Below are 17,272 nucleotides of genomic sequence, written 5' to 3' on the forward strand. Positions count from 1 at the left end.
AAAAAAAATAATCGGAAATCAGTATCGGAATCGGACAGTTTTCTTGAAAAAAATCGGTATCGGAATCGGCCATGTAAAATCATGATCGGTGCATCACTAGTCAAAAGAGCGTCTAAATTAATTAAACAGAACATTTTTTAATACTATTGCAAATAAAAATGAGCTCTGGGCCAAAGACTGATGAGAGAAAACAAGCATGGCTTGCAGCGCTTCAGTTTAATATACCCACAATAGTGCTCTTATCATTTTTGGACAAAAAGCTCTCCTAACTTCACCTGTACAGTGTGTAGGATATGAACGGCCACCTGTAACAAATGTAGTTAATTAACCTCGGGACACTTCATGTCATCTAGCCATTCATTAAACTTTGACAGGTGAGGCATTGCCAGTCATTGTGACACTGTCAGCACTATGGGTCCATATGATTTTTCTATAAGTGTTCATAGGTTAAACGTAATATTATCAACTAGGAAAATACTCTAATTTGACTGGAAACACATCATGAGACTAGAAATGTTTTCCGGTATGAGTCAGGTTTGCTTCTTTTTCACATTCACACAATTGCAAATTGAATTTTTATAGGTTAACATACAAAGCTAATGCACTGAAGGTGCTTCCAAATTCACTTGCTTGTGCACTATTAGTAGTTTGTTCAAACTGAAAACTCCCACAAGGAAAAAAGTGCACTTCAAATTAATTAATTGGGGGAAAAGTGTGAATGTTGGACACTTCGTGCCACAGCTTTAATTACATATAAGACTCTGATATGTTAGTCTCTCAAGTTAGAGCAAGGATACCATACTCAGTATCAGGGCTTGGCATTACGTTTTTTGCTCTCCAGTCACTAGCTATGTTTCCATCCAAAGTTGCGAATATAATTTATGCGCAAAAATGCATTATCGCATAAACATTTGCGAATAAAGCACTGTTTCCATCCAGTGAGTCGAAGAGAACATAATCGTCACTTCCTGATAAACTACCGCTAAAAAATCACTAAGAAACATAGGAGAAGCCACCATATATAATAATTTTCGTATATAATAAATGATTTGCGTCTCAGAGGAACTTGTGCGTCTCAAACGTGTTGTCATGCTTTCAGAGGCAGATGCTGCTGTTTGGGAACACAGTCGTGTAAGACAGTTCTAGGAGGGAAATATACCGAGCATCTTAGACAACAGACTCCTGAATGACCAAACCAGCATTTCAGATGCTTTGCAAACAAGATTTTTCCGCTGGTTAGTGCAGTTATGCTGTTATATCGCGAAAGTCACATGATTTTTTTTATGCGCATCAAGGAATTTATTTGGTAAATGCGTTTCCATCGTAGTTTATGTGCATGTTTTCGTATCGGATAGAAAATGTATCCGACTCAAACGAGCGCATACGTTTTTTATGCGCATTTTTTGAATTTATGCACATCTTGGCGTTTCCATTCAGCATTTTTTTATGCGATATCCCAAAATGCGCATAAAAATAGGTGGATGGAAACATGGCTACTGTTGCAAGTGGTTTTCAACGTTACTAGCCACTCACTGGCCACAATTTTGACACCAAAATCTTGGGGGGAAAACTGCCGTATAGATATTTTTTCATCTCATCATTCATATCTCATCATTTGTCATCAGGTTTATTAGGCTGCTGTCACTTTAAGAGCTGACGCACGGATCCATTATACTGATACTCATGTGTTTTCTTTCTCAACTGTTTACATTCACTTACAACAGAACTGACTGTGTTTACATGAATACTTGCAGTCATTTTGACATTATTATGTGTGTGTTTGACTGTTTAAGCGCAATAAGCCGCAAAAAAGAGCTCAATTTAGTGTTGAGAGGCTTTATGTGCCGCACTTTGGGTGTGAGCACAAAATCTGCAGGAATGAGTAAAATGATGTAGCCTGGTCTTACCAGACTCTCGTACATTTAATTTGACTCTCCATTGACAAGCGTTCACTTCCTTGAAGGCGGGAACTCTGTTGAAGTCTAAAACTATTGGATCTGCCCAGAGTCATTCTGGATCTGCCATAACCAATCGTGACGTTTGGTCGTGACGTATGTGATCTCAAACTAGCGTGTCATCGTTCTCAGCCACTCCCTCTGTTCGCTGATTGGACCGGTTAAAATTTGACCGGAGAAAACCAGAGAATATACCGCAATCCCAGACGGAGTACTGAAGGATAAATGAAAATTGAGCGGAAGTACGTAGGAGGGTGGAGCCAGGCTAAAAAATATGCCCAATATGCGCAATCCCATACCGAAATTCAAGCCCTGTAAGAGCAACAATATTCATCCGGAGCAAATGAAGTGAGTGAGTGAGAGGAGGAGGGTTTGTGTGTAACTCGCTGTCAGAGAGATAAGAGAGAGAGAGAGAGAGAGAGAGAGAGAGAGAGAGAGAGAGAGAGAGAGAGAGAGAGAGAGAGAGAGAGACGCTGGTGTTGTGTGTCTATTCTGCAGAAAATTGGTATTGGAAGCATTTCAGATATTTATCATTATGTATCAATATTTTTGACAACACTACATTGCACTTTATTTATTATTTTAGATGCCTTTTTTAAAGGACTACAATTGAAAACTTTATTATATATAAAATTCGACCCGTCAAAGTGTCCAGTAGGAGTGACTGTTGCACGCCCCTGCTGGAATACACGGGTGTTAACGTGCCCTGCTCATCAGCAGCAAACTTATTGTGAACTAAACACATGATGTCTGTGATTCTGTTTCTCCGTGCACTAATGACACACGCGTGTCTGTTTTTCTTGTCTCCTTTGCACAGCGTTCCAAAATTGCGGTGTACGAAAAAATGTGGTCGTACATGAAATCGGCCGAGCCCTCGGTCTTCGCCAAGACCACGCCCGACGGGGTGGCGCGGGTACGAAAGTCGAAGGGCAAATTCGCCTTTCTTCTCGAATCCACCATGAACGAATACATTGAGCAGAGGAAGCCCTGCGACACCATGAAAGTGGGCGGCAATCTGGACTCTAAGGGCTATGGTGTGGCGACCCCCAAAGGCTCAGCATTAAGGTGGGTGGAATAATATAACAATATTCTCCATGTTGTTATAGTATTCCACCTACCCTGATGTCCTGTGTTGTCATTTCCTCCCCCTTCCCCCTTCCCCTCCCTCCCCAAATCCCCTCTATTTTGACCAAGAGGTAACGGTATGATGCATTTTGATTGTTATTTGATTCACAATGATGCTTCTGATCAGTGCTCTCTTCTTTAAATGTTTGTCTTCTTTTCCAGTTTTTCAACCAGATTTTTATCATTTCGAGTGGCTAACTTAAGCAGTCATTTCACATCTGTGTGTGTGTGTGTGTGTGTGTGTGTGTCCGCGTGCGTCCCTTCCCGTCTGTCTTTTTTGTCCTTCGATCTTTCTCTCGCTGTCTCGTGTGGCTGTCCTTCCTGACTGTCGTGTTGTCACTTTTAATTTAACAGTTCAACGGTTTTTCAATTTAGCTTGTAAAAGCTGCGCTGTCACTTGTGACGAATGTTAATTGCATGATGTTTGTTGTTGTTACTTTTCTTCTCAATGACAATGTCCCCATCCCGCACACTTCAGTTTGAGACAGCGTAACCCTCCATGCCACCTTGAATATTTAACACTTTCTTTGCTCTGAGCGTCTCTCTTGCCTTCATATTGGTGAAATTCTTAACCAAATTGTGCTCTTTCAACCATTCTGATTACTGCTGTAATTGACTCTCAGTAGTAGTAGCTCACCGTATTATCAGTAACGTTACCATTACTACTACTATGCTAATGCAGTAGATTGCTCACAGACCTGTGCATTTTCTTACAAGTTATGTTTTATTGTTTCAAGAAATGCTGTTAACCTGGCAGTTTTAAAACTGAATGAGCAAGGCCTGTTGGACAAATTGAAAAACAAATGGTGGTACGACAAGGGAGAGTGCGGCAGCGGGGGAGGTGACTCCAAGGTCAGCCTCAATGTCACCGAAATCGGGTACCATAGTGCAGAGTAATCGGCAAGCCTGTTATTCCTGAACCGAGCCAAACCAAATCCAAAGAAAAAACCACATCCTTTCAGTGACCCCACACACATTAATGTGCCATCTGAGAGCGAAAGCAGAACCCTGACTTGGCTAACGGAGGAGAGAAAATGACCAGTACGATTTTGTCCTACTGAGGAGAAGTAATCTTGTCTTGTTTGACACTCTTCACTTTAGCGTAGTCAGTGTTGAACCGTTCGTGTTGTAGGAATCGGCCAGAGCGTCCGCCTAGCAGACAGTAAAGGAGATTTGAGATTGCCTTCTCGCTTTGCTTCTGCTAGGCGGCTGTCCACGGATGGTAAGCTAGTCTTGCGAGTTAGTTTAGGGTACGAGAACGATGCTAGCTACTTATCACCAGTTTATGCCAGAGCTTAAAGTGGAAGTGTGTAAAGTCCCTTTCCAAACCTAGAGGAATCCGCCTACCGATGGCTATGTGTGGAGCAGGGGCGTCGGAACCATTGTGTGACCAATGATATGCTCACTTTTACCCTCTCTAATTCAGCGCATGTGTCTGTTCACTTTTCAGAAAACCGCCAGTCAAATTCATTCCACTTGAGGAATGCCCTAATAATTTAAACTCCATTCCACGTTTTAGTTACAGCCTTGACTTCCACGCAGCCGCTTCCTCAAATCCATTCCATTTGGATCATTCAGAGTCCATAATAAATTAAACTCCATTCCGTGTTTTACAGCCTTAACTTTGCACGCAGCCGCTTCCTCAAATCCATTCCATTTGGATCATTCAGAGTCCGTATAAATTAAACTCCATTCCGTGTTAAACAGCCTTAACTTCCACGCAGCCGCTTCCTCAAATCCATTCCATTTGGATCATTCAGAGTCCATAATAAATTAAACTCCATTCCGTGTTTTACAGCCTTAACTTTGCACGCAGCCGCTTCCTCAAATCCATTCCACTTGGATCATTCAGAGTCCATATAAATTAAACTCCATTCCGTGTTTTACAGCCTTGACTTTGCACGCAGTTGCTTCCTCAAATCCATTCCACTTAAGAAATGCCCTAATAAATTAAACTCCATTCCACGTTTTAGTTACAGCCTTGACTTCCACGCAGCCGCTTCCTCAAATCCATTCCATTTGGATCATTCAGAGTCCATAATAAATTAAACTCCATTCCGTGTTTTACAGCCTTAACTTTGCACGCAGCCGCTTCCTCAAATCCATTCCACTTGGATAATTCAGAGTCCGTATAAATTAAACTCCATTCCGTGTTTTACAGCCTTAACTTTGCACGCAGCCGCTTCCTCAAATCCATTCCACTTGAGAAATGCCCTAATAAATTAAACTCCATTCCGTGTTTTACAGCCTTAACTTTGCACGCAGCCGCTTCCTCAAATCCATTCCACTTAGATCATTCAGAGTCCATATAAATTAAACTCCATTCCGTGTTATACAGCCTTAACTTCCACGCAGCCGCTTCCTCAAATCCATTCCATTTGGATCATTCAAAGTCCGTATAAATTAAACTCCATTCCGTGTTTTACAGCCTTAACTTCCACGCAGCCGCTTCCTCAAATCCATTCCATTTGGATCATTCAAAGTCCGTATAAATTAAACTCCATTCCGTGTTTTACAGCCTTAACTTTGCACGCAGCTGCTTCCTCAAATCCATTCCACTTGAGAAATGCCCTAATAAATTAAACTCCATTCCGTGTTTTACAGCCTTAACTTTGCACGCAGTTGCTTCCTCAAATCCATTCCACTTAAGAAATGCCCTAATAAATTAAACTCCATTCCGTGTTTTACAGCCTTAACTTTGCACGCAGCCGCTTCCTCAAATCCATTCAACTTAGATAATTCAGAGTCCATATAAATTAAACTCCATTCCGTGTTTTACAGCCTTGACTTTGCACGCAGCCGCTTCCTCAAATCCATTCCACTTGAGAAATGCCCTAATAAATTAAACTCCATTCACATATTATTTATTTTTATAAACAAAGCTTTGTGCACTATCAGAAAAAAAGGTACAGGTACAATTTTGTTTCTTGGGGATTAAAACGTATAACTGTACCTTTAAAGGTACACAATTGGTCCTTAGGGTGCAATTAAACCATTGTGTTCCTCTACTTAGAGCAGGTCAAGTTCAGTCCTAGAGAGTCTCTGTCCTGCAGAGTTCGGCTCCAACCCTGAAAGACGTCTATAGAAGCTCTTATTGAGAATTAACAGAGGTTTAGATGTTGATGTTTTTTTGTTTGGTCACCATTATTGTGATCAGTGTTTCCGTGTTTCTGAGAGATAGTTTGGGCAGTTTGACTCATGACTTTTTATATGAGTTTGTGGTTTTTGTTACAGTGTTAACAAAACACATAATCTGTTCAAATCAAAAGAAGCCATAGACAAAAATTGTCATGAAGAAAAATGTTTGACTAAACGCATCACTGACTAAAACTATTAATAAATAATATTCACCAAAAATACTTTCTTGCCACAGATCAGATATTAAATTTTTTTTTTCTTTAAATACATTCAAGGGGGAAAAAAGTTTAGAGCAACACAGATATCAAGAATCAGCATATGAATCTCAACTATGGTGACATACCTAATGCTGCAATGCATGCTGGGAGCCATGAGTTTTATACTGTGGTGGCTTAGTAGGGTTGGAGCTAAACTCTGCAGCACATCAGCTCTCTAGGACCGAACTTGCCTTCCCCTGACTTAGAGGTGTCAAAAATGTACCCTTAAGGGTCCCACCCCAGTGACGGCCACTTTTTCACTCTAATTTTGTACTCTTTTTTTTTGAGAGTGTGCTTCACTCGTGTCCTAATATGAGATGAGATGAGATTCAAGTTTATTGTCATTACACATGTACAAGTACAATGCAACGAAATGAAATATCCATGTAAAACAGCATTCACATACAAATAAATATTTTATGCGTATCATCTCTGGTGCTGCGGTTGTTAAGTTTACCGGCACAACCCTAGTTTTAGGCAATAAAAGCAATTGTTTAATTAAAAGGCACCAGAATACAGGAAATGGCATCTGCTCCAGTAAAATCGTTCTGGGGGAAGACCCACCCACATTTGTTTTTGCTTCCGACGCCCATGATGTAGAGGACAAATCTTTGTAACATCATGCACACTTCAACTTTAACGTCTGACAGAAACTAAAAACCAGTAGGTTTAGTCTCATCACGGCTGGTAAGAGAAAACACTGACACAATCAATCAATGTGATCTGAGGCTTGAGGGGCTAAGAATAGCACAGATACCACACAATTCCCATCTCCACACCAATCTGAACACAAATCCATTCCCTCATTTGATCCTGGCTGTTTTTCCTCCCTCCACGAGGGCGATGTTAACCCACACAGCAGGGTACATGTGGAACGTGTTCGGCCCTTATTTTGGAGGTGAAGATTAACTGATGTGCTACCCTTAGACTTTCCAGTTCATTTCCCATCATACAGAAGGGCAATTTTCTACTGTTCTTGTTGTTTGTTTTGAGAATAATAGTAAAAATGGGGACGCACATGATGAGGGCTAGCAGTGCTTTTTCATGTGTGTCCCAGACTTCTCCATGAAACGTTAAAAGCCTCATTTTCAGGACCTTAAATTTCGCCGAAGTGGAGCACGGATGTAGTTTGTGTAATCAATGCAATATAGAGCAGAAATGTTCTCGACATGTAAAAAAGGATTTATGTAACCGCTAAAAGCATTTCAATTTAAGTGAAATTTCTTGCAATCTACCAAAATAGTTCAGTGTACATTTGCATAACATTTAGGATTGTAAATGCTAGCTTTCCACCACTCAAATATAACAATTTTTAGTGCTTGAACACATTGTATAACGTCAGTTTTGGGGATTTTTCATTTGATTTAAAGTCAACATGAAATGGCATTCGCCACATTGTACTCCCATATGTGACATTTCTGAGAGATAGTTCAAAAAAAGAAAACAACTATGTAGGGCTGTAGTTATTTGCTGTTATATTTTAAATGACTGCGCTGACTATTGCATACTAATATTTTAGAAAGGCTGGAATACTTACAACAGAAAAAGGCAACCCAGGCTCATTGGGAAAAATGTGCAAAACTGCTAAAACATACCAATACATAAAATTTTCCTTCATATGTATGGCTTTTCTGACGTAGTAAATTTGCTTGAAAGCTCACCTGGTACAGTCAGGGATGAGTCCCGTGAAACACAAGTCACAATTACAGCTAAAATGTCAACAAATGTGTTTTTATCTCACGTTTGCTTTTGTTTGCGCTATTTGTTAGGTTACGGATCGGGTTTAGTATATGTGGTACATTATTTTTAAACGCGATAGAGCTTTGACTCCTTAACTGTCACCCCTTTTTTGAGAATAGACGTAAAAAAAATTAAGTTTGGTATTGTTTTAAAGAAGACACTCTGTGAAGTGAAAGCAAAATGAAAGCATGAAAAAGTTTTTATTTTACAAAATAATTATTACTCTAAAATTACTATAAAATCAAAGCCATATGTCTAACCAAGTTATGTTCCAAATTTGAAATTGATATCACAAAAATTGAAGTTCACATGAGATTTTGTTTAGGCGCAGTACCAAAAAAGGCGCATTTTTTAATGCATTTCTGTCCAAATATCACTTATATCACAAAACAGTCACCAAATATGGAACCTTGAGACTCAGACCTTTCCGACGTCAAGATTAGAAAAGGTTTTAATTATAAAGTAGTTAAAAAAAAATGTGTAATATGAAACCTGACTCTGCCCACTAGGGGGAGGAGCCTGCTAAAATAATTTAGAGTACCGTTTCCACGGTAACGCAACGTCCGATTTAAAAACGGTTTTCGCAGGATGAATTTTGAGCTCGTAAGCTTTCGATTGATACCTAATTCATGATGATTACTAAAATATGTGATATGAAAAAAAAGGCGACAGGCAAGGGGTTAAACTTTTAGCGCCATTTCTGAACTGTAGCGATACGTGCAACAACCAACACAATAAACGTTGCCAGATTCACGCGTTTCAAATGAAATGTGCAAGAAGCAACATAATATCATTTAGCACAAATGCCGCCAACAGGCACGTTTTCCCAATGAGCCTAGATTGGAAAAATTGCCTAAAACGCAAGTACGGCGTAGGTGACATCATCCAAAAACAAAAGTCGTTTCTAAAGTCTTTACATTTCGATCACTGGTGAACCGCGCCCAGTTAGACCAGAAATGTGTCTTCAGCCAGAACATAAGGATTTCATGTTGACTTGAATGGTCATTTCTGGGACTTTTCCATAGTTTTCTAATTCCTGAAAATGGGGCCTAAAGTCTGTGCTAATTGTCAGGGAGCAGGTTTTTTCAGCACGATCAAAAGCATTGTGCCCCCTGCCTGTGGATGAAGGTGAAAGGTTATGTGAGCTTTCATAATCACCTTCTTTGTTCCAGCTCTCTGTTTTTGCAGTTTGCGGTGATTTGAAGCCCCCATTAGTCGACATGCGGTGGATGGGCTAGCTCTAATGATCTAATGCAGTGAGTCTACAGTGGACCCAGCCGCGCAGCCAGCTGTGGAAAAACAGAACAAAAAGAGAGAAAAACAGGAGAAAAATCCACATTAAGCCACCTGCAACAAACAGACATCATGAGTCACACAACCCGTTCTCCTCTCGGCCCCTGGCAGCCTTCTGCCATCCTCGCTGCTGATAGGTTTCCCACTCCAGTCGCTCCCAGGATAATTACGTTGTTAATCAATGTCTCTCCCCAAGCTAAAAGAAATGTTAGGACCACAAAGCTAAATCAGTAGCAGCCATGAGAAATGTAAAGAACATTTAAGCGACTAATTATGTCTAGACGAGTGATGGCACGGCTTTCTATTATAGTTTAAAAAAAAACGAGTTAAGTCCATTATAGTTAAAAATTCAATCAGTTTATATAACTGGTTCTGTAGCATTAATATTTAGGTTAGCAACGCACTTAAAGTCAACATGAAATGATAAGCGCAACCCATTCAAAGTTAAATGTGATATTCTATTAAAAAAAGGACTTTATTTCAATCAACAAGAACTGATTGTATATTATGGAAAAGCGATATAAAAAATGGGTGTAGGATTTACTTTGAAACTATTTTCACTCAGAGATTGCTAGTAAATTTCACAAATAATAACAAAGAACGACTGAAACACTAATTTATTCTAAAACATACTCCAATAATCTTTATTTACAACTTTGGTTTCACAGTATACCGAAATCAATTGTGCCATATGGATGCTGGTTTCCACCATGGAATAAAAGAAAAGTAATAACTGCTACTTTTTTCTCTCAGAATTCTGACTTTAATTCTCAAAATTCAGATTTTGTATCTCGTAATCCTAATTTTTTTTTTCCTCTCTCAGAATTGTGAGATATAAACTCAGAATTGTGAGATATAAACTCAGAATTGTAAGATATAAAATCAGAATTCTGAGAGAAAAATTCGCAATTAACTTTTGTATTTTTTATTCTGTGTCGGAAACGGGGCACAAGACATTTCAGAGGCGGAGCTAGTTATTGCATCTTAATGATGCAAATTCAGATTTCATGTTGACTTTAATCATCTGAAACATCTGCTAGCGTTATGCTAACTGTCTATAATCAAAGGGCACTACCCAAAATGGCCGCCACGTCAATTATTGATCAAGTTTATTCACAATAATCGCAGCTTTGTTAGCCGCTAATGCTAATGTAATATACAGTACCCGTAACCAATTAGCAAGATGTATGCTGTGTTTGGAAATCGCCCTCTATACCCTCATTCACTATTCCCTACATAACATAGTCCACTTGAAGGAGTGGATAAAAACGAGCGAGTGAATTCGGACACCGAGTGCACCAGAAGAGCTACCGAGAAAGCCAATTTACTGAAATTGCGGTAACACTTTACAATAAGGTTGTATTAGTTAACATTAGTAAATGACTTAGTTAACATGAACAACACCTCTGTTCAGCATTAGTTCATCTTTGTTAAAGTTAGTCAATATAAATCCAGCTGTTCATGTTAGTTCACAGTGCATTAACTAATGTTAACAAGATTTTAATAATGCATTACTACATGTTGAAATTAACATTAATAAAGATAAATAAATGCTTTATAAGTGCAGTTCATTATTAGTTCATGTTAACTAATGTTAACTAATGAACCTTATTGTAAAGCGTTACCGAAATTGCTATTAACTGGCAGCTCCGGTAGTAATGAAACGATTTATCTTGACCTCTGCTATGCAAACTAGCACATATAAACTGGACAATGGACGGATGATTCTCACAGTGCATTATGGGTATTCTCTAGGCATTGAGCACGAGTGTACTCGATAACGTCGTCCACTATAGTTTCGGACGCCACTAAAAATGGCTGTCCCCTCAAACAATGCCCTATTTAGGGGTATAGGGGGCGATTTCGGACACAGCCGCAGTATTACTCCAGCAGGTTAATGCGGCGCCAACTCCAGAACACCGAACGCTTTCCTTTGGTGAATGCTTTGACTATTTGTGTACGGTCTTGTTTCCTTTTGTATGTGTGTCTGCTTGTTTGGTTTCTTTGTACTCTCCGCCCATAATCCGTCCACAGAGTCCTAACGCCAACTCTCCTCAGCCTGAGCAAAATACTACTGGTAGTTTTCGTTGGTCTGTCAGTCAGTCGAGGGTTCCAGTGGACATCCACATTCTCAGATGATCAAATTAACCAAGAAGCTTCTCTGCTTTTATAGCCCCGCACGCAGGCTAAGATCTCTTCAGAAACCTGCCCGCTCTTCTCTTAACAGTGTATGCCGATTACTCAAAGCGATACGGGTAGGTCCTGGCACACTAGATTAGCCCTGGTGAATGGAAGGTACTAGTCAGAATGCCTGCCACATGTGTGTTGATAATGGCCAGGAGCCCTGCTTTATCGCTTTGTAAAGTATGAAGTAGTTAAGACTTGAATAACATAAAATAACATAATATAATGTTATTTATGTTATTTCCCACGTGAAGAACTCCTGTAAACCTTGCAGTATTGAAACTCAGTGAACAAGGCATCTTAGCCAAGCTGAAAAACAAATGGTGGTACGATAAGGGTGAATGTGGAACCAAGGACTCGGGAAGTAAGGTCAGTCGCTGCAGGTCTTTTGTACTGATTCAAAAAATTGCATTTTGACATATTGTTCATATGCAAAGAACACGCCAATAGTCAAGTAGCTCATGTGTAAATGTAATGCTTCACACAGCCACAGATAAGGATAAAACAGGCATGTGGCGTACAGCCTTGTACCATTCCCCATTATTTCAGATGTTTATTTGTTTGTTTTCTTAGTATTTCTTCCAATAAAGCCGTAATGATAAGTCTAATGGGGAATTAGTTAAAAGTGCAAATTGATCGACTGATTAGATTCATTTTCTGCATACCAATTGTCTTTCTTGCTTGATATAAATGACACAATAACCATTATGCTGCAGTTCTTACTCACCAAACTTCGAATTTAAAATTTGATGTATTAGTGTTGTTACTCATTTGTCTTCCCGATTATCGTATGGCCTCCTGTGGCATCGGCGTTTCTCATCGTGGCGGATAGTTTCATTAGAGGTTTGGTTCAGAAAGTCAATAAACGGCAAATAGTGTAATACTAATGGACAAATTTTTAATGGACAAGTTTGGGGGGTAAACTGCAGCAGAATGGTTCTCAGTACTCTGGTGTAGAAAATATGTCAAAATATTAATTTGAAGGTTAAAGAATGGAAAGGCAGTTGTTTAAAGTAAGGTTATTAAGTCAGAGGTCTGACCTGTACGTAACTGACCAGCTTCCTCAGATACATGAAGAAGCCAATGAGAAGATCAGGTTAGAGAAAACATCTACATTCACCAGTTATGGTCCTAATTGACTTTAACTTACATTGAGCTAGAACTCTAGACGAGCCCTATCGTAGATTAACCTCTCCAGGGGAATCTAGATTCCTCTCTAGCAGTAGAAATGTATTTTATAGCCAGTAGTCCTGCTTGATAGGAGAGCTGTGTAGTGTGTGTTTTGTCAGGCGACTGCCACTGCGAGATATGCTAACTATGTGCCTCGCTTCTCTTAGGACAAGACAAGTGCACTGAGCCTGAGCAATGTTGCTGGTGTCTTCTATATTCTGGTTGGTGGACTAGGGCTGGCCATGATGGTGGCTTTGATAGAGTTCTGTTACAAGTCTCGTGCAGAAGCCAAACGGTTGAAACTTGAAAAGAACGCCCAGAGCTATAAGCCAGCCCCGCCAGCCAACACCCAGAACTTTGCCACGTACCGAGAAGGATACAACGTGTACGGAACGGAGAGCGTTAAGATCTAACGGTAATGCTGCCACGCCGCCTGTGTGTGTGTGTGTGTGTGTGAGTGTGTATGAGAGAGAGAGGGCGTATGAGTGAGTATGTGTGTGTGCGCGTGTGTTTTTGTGTAAGTGTGTATGAGTGTGTGTTTTGTATAAGTGAGTGTGTGTGTGTGTGAGGGTGTGTGTGTGTGTGTATGTTGGTGTTTGTGAGAGTGTGTGTGTGTGTGTGTGCGTGTGTGTAAGAGAGTGTGTGTTTTGTATAAGTGAGTGAGTGTGTGTGTGTGTGTGTGTGTGTGTGTGTGTGTGTGAGGGTGTGTGTGTGTGTGTGTGTGTGTGTGTGTATGTTGGTGTGCGTGAGAGTGTGTGTGTGCGTGAGTGAGTGTGTGTGAGAGTGTGAGTGTATGAGAGAGAGAGAGTGCGTATGAGTGAGTGTGTGTGTGTGTGTGCGCGTGTGTGTTTTTGTGTGAGTGTGTGTGTGTAAGAGAGTGTGTGTTTTGTATAAGTGAGTGAGTGTGTGTGTGTGTGTGTGTGTGTGTGTGTGTGTGTGTGCGTGAGTGAGTGTGTGTGAGAGTGTGAGTGTATGAGAGAGAGAGTGCGTATGAGTGAGTATGTGTGTGTGTGTGTGCGTGTGTGTGTTTTTGTGTGAGTGTGTGTGTGTAAGAGAGTGTGTGTTTTGTATAAGTGAGTGAGTGTGTGTGTGTGTGTGTGTGTGTGTGTGAGGGTGTGTGTGTGTGTGTGTGAGTGTCAGTGTGTGTGTGTATGTTGGTGTGTGTGAGAGTGTGTGTGCGTGAGTGTGTGTGTGTGAGTGTATGAGAGAGAGAGTGCGTATGTGTGTGTGCGCGTGTGTTTTTGTGTAAGTGTGTGAGTGTGTGTGTGTGTGTGTGTGTGTAAGAGAGTGTATGTTTTTTTATAAGTGAGTGAGTGTGTGTGTGAGGGTGTGTGTGTGTGTGTGTGTGTGTGTGAGTGTGAGTGTGTGTGAGTGTCAGTGTGAGTGTGTGTGAGTGTCAGTGTGTGTGTGTGTGTGTGTGTGTGTGTGTGTGTGTGTGTGTGTGTGTGTGTGTGTGTGATGGGTAGGTTTAGGGGCAGGGTTAGTGTGTGTGTGTGTGTGTGTGTGTGATGGGTAGGTTTAGGGGCAGGGGCAGTGTGTGTGTGTGTGTGTGTGTGATGGGTAGGTTTAGGGGCAGGGGTAGTGTGTGTGTGTGTGTGTGTGTGTGTGATGGGTAGGTTTAGGGGCAGGGGCAGTGTGTGTGTGTGTGTGTGTGATGGGTAGGTTTAGGGGCAGGGGTAGTGTGTGTGTGTGTGTGTGTGATGGGTAGGTTTAGGGTCAGGGGTAGTGTGTGTGTGTGTGTGTGTGTGTGTGATGGGTAGGTTTAGGGGCAGGGGCAGTGTGTGTGTGTGTGTGTGTGTGTGATGGGTAGGTTTAGGGGCAGGGGCAGTGTGTGTGTGTGTGTGTGTGTGTGTGTGTGTGTGATGGGTAGGTTTAGGGGCAGGGGTAGTGTGTGTTTGTGTGTGATGGGTAGGTTTAGGGGCAGGGGTAGTGTGTGTGTGTGTGATGGGTAGGTTTAGGGGCAGGGGCAGTGTGTGTGTGTGTGTGTGTGTGATGGGTAGGTTTAGGGGCAGGGGTAGTGTGTGTGTGTGTGTGTGTGTGTGTGTGATGGGTAGGTTTAGGGGCAGGGGCAGTGTGTGTGATGGGTAGGTTTAGGGGCAGGGGCAGTGTAGGGGGATAGAATATACAGTTTATACAGTATATACGCCTATGGAAAGTCCCCATAAAACATGAAAACCCAACACGTGTGTGTGTGTGTGTGTGTGTGTGTGTGTGAGAGAGAGAGTGTGTGTGTGTGAGTGTATGAGAGAGAGAGTGCGTATGAGTAAGTATGTGTGTGTGCGTGTGTGTGTTTTGTGTATGTGTGTGTGTCTGAGTGTGTGTGTGTTTTGTATAAGTGAGGGAGTGTGTGTGTGTGAGTGAGTGTGTGTGTGTGTGTGTGTGTGTGTGTGTGTGTGTGTGTGTGTGTGTGTGTGTGTGTGTGTGTGTGTGTGTGTGAGGGTGTGTATGTGAGGTGTGTGTGAGGGTGTGTGTGAGAGTGTGTTTATGTGTGAGTGTGTGTTCGTGAATGCGTGAGTGTGTGTGAGTGTCAGTGTGTGTGTATACGTGTGTATGTTGGTGTGTGTGTGTGTGTGTGTGTGTGAGGATATGTGTGTGTGTGTGTGTGTGTGTGTGTCTGTGTGTGAGTGTCAGTGTGTGTGTGAGGGTGTGTGAGTGTATTTGTGTGAATGCGTGAGTGTTTGTGAGTGTCAGTGTATGTGTCAGTGTGTGTGTGTGTCTGTGTGTGAGTGAGGGTGTGTGTGTGTGAGAGTGTGTTTGTGTGTGAGTGTATTTGTGTGAATGCGTGAGTGTTTGTGAGTGTCAGTGTATGTGTGTGTGTGTGTGTGTGTGTGTGTTCGTGAATGCGTGAGTGTGTGTGAGTGTCAGTGTGTGTGTATACGTGTGTATGTTGGTGTGTGTGTGTGTGTGTGTGTGTGTGTCTAAGCTGGAGATGGTGTGTGTCCTCTCTCTGTCATTAATTCCAGATAATGAATCAGTAGTGAAGTGTTCCTCTGATGTCTCTCTAACGCTGGCCTGTTTTCAAACGGTTGCATCAGTCAGACTGCGCTACGGCTTCGATGGAAACACATTCTGTTCATATTTGTGCTCTGGCAGGAAATAGTGAAAGATATCCATGTTCTACATGTGTATCGTTTGGCACAGAAGACAAAATTGGACAAACTAAAGCAAAACAGTAGAAGACTGAAATGTGTTTCACTGCAGAATCGAGAGAGAGAGAGATTTCTAGACAGTATTTGAACTAATATTCTTTTAATGTCAACTAAGATATTACAATTATTATTGTTTTCTTATAAATGTACAGCTACTAAAATAATGTATGCATACTTATACTAGCGCTCAAAAGTGTGTGTGCCGTATTTTCTATGGAATATATTTTAAAATGTCATCTATTAATGTGATGGCAAAGCTTTACTCTAATATTAGTCCATATTTCTTTTATGCTGATTTGGAGCTCAATAAACATTTAGTCTCATTGTCATTGTTCACGGTTGTGCTGATGCATATTTTTATGGAAATCACGATTTTTCCCCTCAATCCTTTGATGAATAGAAAGTTTTTACTTGTCCCTTTTCAATTTCATGCGCCCTTGCTGAATAAAATCAATTTGAAATGTTTTAGATGTGATGTGACATTTCACAGCGTCAGAGGACAGATGATTATAGAGGGTAGAATAAGACAAAAACAAATATTATTTTCCCAGCGAGTGATACTCTCTGATGCGTATTCATAGAGCGGTGCATCTCTGATGTGTGTGTGTGTGTGTGTGTGTGTGTGTGTGTGTGTGAGAGAGAGAGTGAGTGTGTGTGTGTGTGTGTGTGTGTATGAGAGAGTGAGTGTGAGACAGTGTGAAAGAGCGTGAGTGTGTAAGAGTGTGTTTTGTGTGTGTGTGTGTGTGTGTGAGAGTGCATGAGAGAGTGAGTTTCTGTGTGAGAGTTTATGAGTTTGTGTGTGTGAGTGTGTATGAGAGAGTGAGTGTGAGACAGTGTGAAAGAGTGTGAGTGTGTAAGAGAGTGTGTTTTGTGTGTGTGTGTGAGAGTGCATGAGAGAGTGAGTTTCTGTGTGAGAGTTTATGAGTGTGTGAGGTTATGAGAGAGTGAGTGTGAGACAGTGTGTAAGAGTGTGTTTTTTGTGTGTGTGTGTGTGTGTGTGTGAGAGAGTGCATGAGAGAGTGAGTTTCTGTGTGAGTGTGTGAAAGTGTGTGAGAGTGTGTGAGTTTCTGTGTGAGAGTTTTTGAGTGTGTGTGTGTGTGTGTGTGTGTGTGTGTGTGTGAGTGTGTATGAGACAGTGAGTGTGAGACAGTGTGAAAGAGTGTGAGTGTGTAAGAGAGTGTGTTTTGTGTGTGTGTGTGAGAGTGCATGAGAGAGTGAGTTTCTGTGTGAGAGTTTATGAGTTTGTGTGTGTGAGTGTGTA

At 41.1% G+C, this 17,272-nt stretch overlaps 1 protein-coding gene across 2 annotated transcripts in view; it reads left to right on the plus strand.

Moving 5' to 3' along the window:
• Positions 1-17,272, plus strand: part of gria3b (glutamate receptor, ionotropic, AMPA 3b) — a 213,026-nt gene that overhangs the window by 189,733 nt on the left and 6,021 nt on the right. Inside the window, exons 13-15 of one of the 2 annotated variants that reach the window (XM_079838982.1) lie at positions 2,773-3,020; positions 3,818-3,932; positions 13,030-13,277. In XM_079838982.1, coding sequence (XP_079695108.1) covers positions 2,773-3,020; positions 3,818-3,932; positions 13,030-13,275 — 609 coding nt within the window. In that variant the 3' untranslated portion in view covers positions 13,276-13,277. Of the gene's footprint in view, positions 1-2,772; positions 3,021-3,817; positions 3,933-11,946; positions 12,062-13,029; positions 13,278-17,272 lie in introns of both variants that reach the window. The other variant, XM_079838983.1, reaches the window with a different exon arrangement.

This window comes from Gobio gobio (assembly GCF_949357685.1).
Source record: "Gobio gobio genome assembly, chromosome: 16".
NCBI lineage: Eukaryota > Metazoa > Chordata > Actinopteri > Cypriniformes > Gobionidae > Gobio > Gobio gobio.